The sequence below is a fragment of the Verticillium alfalfae genome, genomic scaffold, assembly GCF_000150825.1.
Source record: "Verticillium alfalfae VaMs.102 supercont1.1 genomic scaffold, whole genome shotgun sequence".
NCBI classification, from domain to species: domain Eukaryota; kingdom Fungi; phylum Ascomycota; class Sordariomycetes; order Glomerellales; family Plectosphaerellaceae; genus Verticillium; species Verticillium alfalfae.
The window spans coordinates 1,695,653-1,699,604 of NW_003315038.1; the positions used below are offsets into that span (position 1 = coordinate 1,695,653).

The 3,952-nt window shown below is 58.0% G+C and overlaps 1 protein-coding gene across 1 annotated transcript; it reads right to left on the reverse strand.

The window, feature by feature from the left end:
- Positions 1–861: 861 nt before the first annotated feature.
- Positions 862–3,622, reverse strand: VDBG_00520 (amidophosphoribosyltransferase; the record flags this gene model as incomplete). The annotated part of the gene is made up of 13 exons (XM_003008792.1): positions 862–886; positions 972–1,311; positions 1,368–1,395; positions 1,502–1,579; positions 1,689–1,817; positions 1,922–1,980; positions 2,060–2,119; positions 2,166–2,527; positions 2,602–2,754; positions 2,820–2,966; positions 3,194–3,327; positions 3,385–3,450; positions 3,599–3,622. The coding sequence occupies 13 exons, from the start codon at positions 3,620–3,622 to the stop codon at positions 862–864; spliced, it is 1,605 nt and encodes a 534-aa protein (XP_003008838.1).
- Between the last annotated feature and the right edge of the window lie 330 nt (positions 3,623–3,952).

Here is a 3,952-nt window from a genome sequence, read left to right on the forward strand (position 1 = left end):
GGGTTCAGGGCCCGGGTGTACATTTCCACATCGGGTGGAGGTCCGCCTTTTTTTCGCGGGTTGGAAAACGTGTTGGGCAATGACGGCGTTGGAGGTCAAAAAGCCCCCGGCAGGGGGGAAAAAAGGAAAATTTCGAGTTTCGGGAAAACGGTGAGGAAAAGAGGAGGGCCCCGTGGCGCAAATGGGGTCGAGGGGGGGCATCTGTGCGCAGTGTCGTCGGGGGGGCTCCATGGCACCCTTCTGGCAAATTTAAGAGGGATTGATGGGAAAAGGGAGCCCCGGTGGGATCGCCGCCACGAGAAAAGAAAAAGTGCCCCCAGACCCTGGAGAGGGAGGTCCGGTCGAGTCGTGAAATCATGGTCCCTCGTCTCAGGGTCGTTGGCTGACTGACCTGCCGATTGACTTTACGGTGGGGGGGTGGGGGGGGGGGGTTGCTCCGAAGATTTGCCACTGATGCAACCCTGCGGCCAGGGCCCCTCCCTTCGGCACCTACTTACCGCTACTTAGCAAGCTTAGGTACCTTGGTACCCTGTAGGCACCGAGGTAGGCACCGAGGTAGGCTCCTAGGTAGGCATCTGGCTGTACAAGCTTGGTTGGTGGCCGTTGACTCACGGCGTCTGCCTCTCTCTATCCTGCTCTATCCGGCTATTGAAATGAAACTGGTATTATTCTTTTTCTTTATACTCTACTATCAGATTTCGCATGATCATGGGCTTTCAAAGAATAAAAGACATGAGCTTTTTACACATGGACACACACCAAAAAAAAAAAAAAGAGATGGCCTCTCCTGTCTAGGTACTGTCTACTCTCACGCCAGCTGGGATAACGTAGGGGCGATCTTTCTGACTGGCATCTACATACCTAAGGCCTTGCTAGGTTATGGATGCTGTACCGTTTGGTCAGCCTTTTTCCGTTGAGTCTGCTTTTCTTTGGGCATGTCATCATGGCAGGAAACCGCGGCCTGCACATACCTGATATCCTCGGAGTGCTCTGGTGGTATCGGCGTGTTGACAGGGCCGCTGCTCGCGACGACGAAAGCGCCGCCCTCGACGCCGTCGTTCGTCATGGCCGTGCTCTTCCTCTTCTTGGACTTGCTCTCGTACCAGCGGGCCGAGCGCTCGAGGTAGTCGTCGGGCAGCGGGCTCTTGTAGTGGCCGCAGAAGACGCCGACCTCAAAGTCGCGCACCTGGCTCTTCTCGTCGGCAGCTTCGAGGCACGCCGCCTTGAGGTCCTCGAGCGTCTGGAACACCAGCGTGTCGCACTGGATGAGTTCCGTCATCTCCTCCAGCGTCCTTTCGTGGGCGAGGAGCTCTGCAGGCGGCTGTGTCAGCTGCGTCCGTCGTGTCATGGAACCACGCATCACTTACGGCTCGGGTCGGCAAGGTCAATACCGTGCTACACGGTCTTGGTCAGTCGGGTCTTCATCAGACAAGCGAAGCCAAAAAAAAAAAAAAAACCCCGGCGCCAGGTCCCTTCTCCAGAAGGACAAGAGAAGACTCACAACATGGGGGTGGGTGATCTCCGGGCTGCAAGAAACGAGAATAATCTTCTTCGCCTCGCACTCCTTGACCATTTGGACCTGTCACACAAGCCATAGTCAGCAAGCCACGCACTCCAACGCTCGCATGCTGCCTATCCTGCGCCATTGCTGGTGCAGTGCGGAAGCCGCACCGGAGTCGGACACCTACAATCTCGCGCGAGGTCGTTCCTCGGACTATACTGTCGTCGACGAGGCAAACGACCTTGCCTTTGAATTCCGAGGCAATGGGCGAGAGCTTCCGGCGTACACTCTTCTGGCGGGCCTTCTGGCCGGGGACCTACATCGCAGCGGAACGTTAGCATGGCGAGGCTGATAGATCCGCACCCCAGTGGCTGTTGACGCACAATAAATGTACGGTAAACGTATCTGTTCTTGACGAACGCGTTGGAAAGCGGCTTTCGTAGCTCCGTGGCGAGGCTGGCGGCAGCCGTGTTGCTTGTCTACATTGTGCGCAACTCTCATCAGTACAGGAATCACATGACGATTTGTGGCCCCTTAGCTGGCGCGAGGCATGCTCACTTCTGGAATGGGAATGACTGTCGAGGAACATGTTAGCCAAGGACAGGGATCGCAGAGACGCTGGCCATCGCAACGTCAATGGGAGGGGGGGCTAGGCGCGACGTACCAACATCAATCTCATCGATGCCCTTCTCTCCCATGACGCTCCTCATCCTGTCGGCAAGCTTCAGTCCCATGTTCTGGCGACTGCGGTGGACGGAAATGCCGTCCATGTCGACGTCTGCCCTGGACAGGTACAGGTATTCAAACAGGTCAGGCGTGTAGGACTTCATCTCAACAACTTGACAGAATTCGGGAACGCCGCCCTTCTTGATGAAGACAGCCTGGCCGGGCAGGATGTCGACAATGTTCTTGAACCCAAGCTGCGTCAAGGCGATCGATTCCGAGGCGAGGAAATAATCAGTGGCGCCATCAAGGGTCTCCGAAGGTCGCGATCCGAGGCACAGGGGTCGGATGCCGTTCTCGTCACTACACCGAGACCATGTCAGTCACCTGCGACGTGATGGAGAGCAGACAATGCAGAAGAATGCCGCCAAACGTACCGGAAGCCGAGAATGCCGAATCCTGCAATCATGGCAGTGCAGGCAAAGGCACCCTGGCACCTGGCGTAGACCTCGCGGAGGGCGGTGAAGACATCGGCCACGCTGGCGCGCGTCTTGCCGAGTTCATTGAGGGCATAGGCGAAGATGTTGAGTCTGAAGGCAGGACGTGTATCAGCAAGAGGCGGACTGCGTGTTTTCTCCCATGGGGATAGACCCACAGTAGTTCCGAGTCTGAGTCGGTGTTCACGTGGCGACGAGCCTCGTTGTCGAGGAACTTGACGAGCTCCGGCGCGTTGACGAGGTTGCCGTTGACGCTCATCGACAGACCGAAGGGGGAGTTGACAAAGAAGGGCTGCGCTTCGGACCTGTGGCAGAGAACGCTGTCAGTGGGAATTGTCCGGTCTGGGAGAGAGGCAGGAGGCCGAGGTCGGCGTGTGAGGGGAAGAGCGCAAGGGTCATACGTACGCAGATTGCGTGCCCGCCGTGGGATACCTCAGGTGGGAGATTCTGCCTGTGTCAGATCATCTGGCTCATCTCCAGGGGGGGCGGGGAGGGGGTGATCATGAGGCTGGCAAAGGTGAGGAAGCCATACCCCATGTAACCGGGCATCGTCGCCGTCGTCGCGCGCTTGCCCTCGTCAAACACTTTGCTGGCCATGCCTACGCCCTTGCATTGAGACACCCTTCCGCCCTGGCATACGGCGATACCAGCGGCATCTTGTCCGCGCTGTCGTCCATGTCAGTGAGTGCGCGACGCTGTCTGGGGAGAGGTGGTGAGACGGACATGTTGGAGGTAGTAGAGGGACTCGTGAAGGTCGGTGACGGCGGAGGTGGCTTCGGGGTCGCCCAGCTGGGATTGTAGTCAGCGTGGCGCTCTTGCGTCTCTCTGAGGTCGGCGCTTCTCAGTGCATGATATCTGCTGGCTGAGAGGATCTGCATAGTCTGGACAGCGCGGGGGGGGGAGGGTGGCACGCGCGCCCGCAGCGACATGGACATACCAAGATGGCGGAAATTCCACACATGGTTGGTGTGATGTGGTGACGGTCGGCCTGAGGAGGCGGTGTCGGACAGGAAGCGGTCGGTGGACAGGCTGGTGCGGCGCCTGGGCAGGGGAGATGGGCTGTATGGGCGTTCTCGTTGCTGGGCGTTTCGTTGATGCGCCGTAGATGGTTGCTCGGACTGTTTCTCGGAGAAAAGTCTCAGGGGGTAAGGGCGATAATTTTTTTTGACCCCTCCGCCAGTCGCAAGGTACTATGTACTGGGGGAACCCACGTGGTGGGGTCGTGGTGAAAGTGGGGTCCAGTATACATAAGATCCGTCTGCTGTCGAATCCCCCGACCCGTCTGATACTG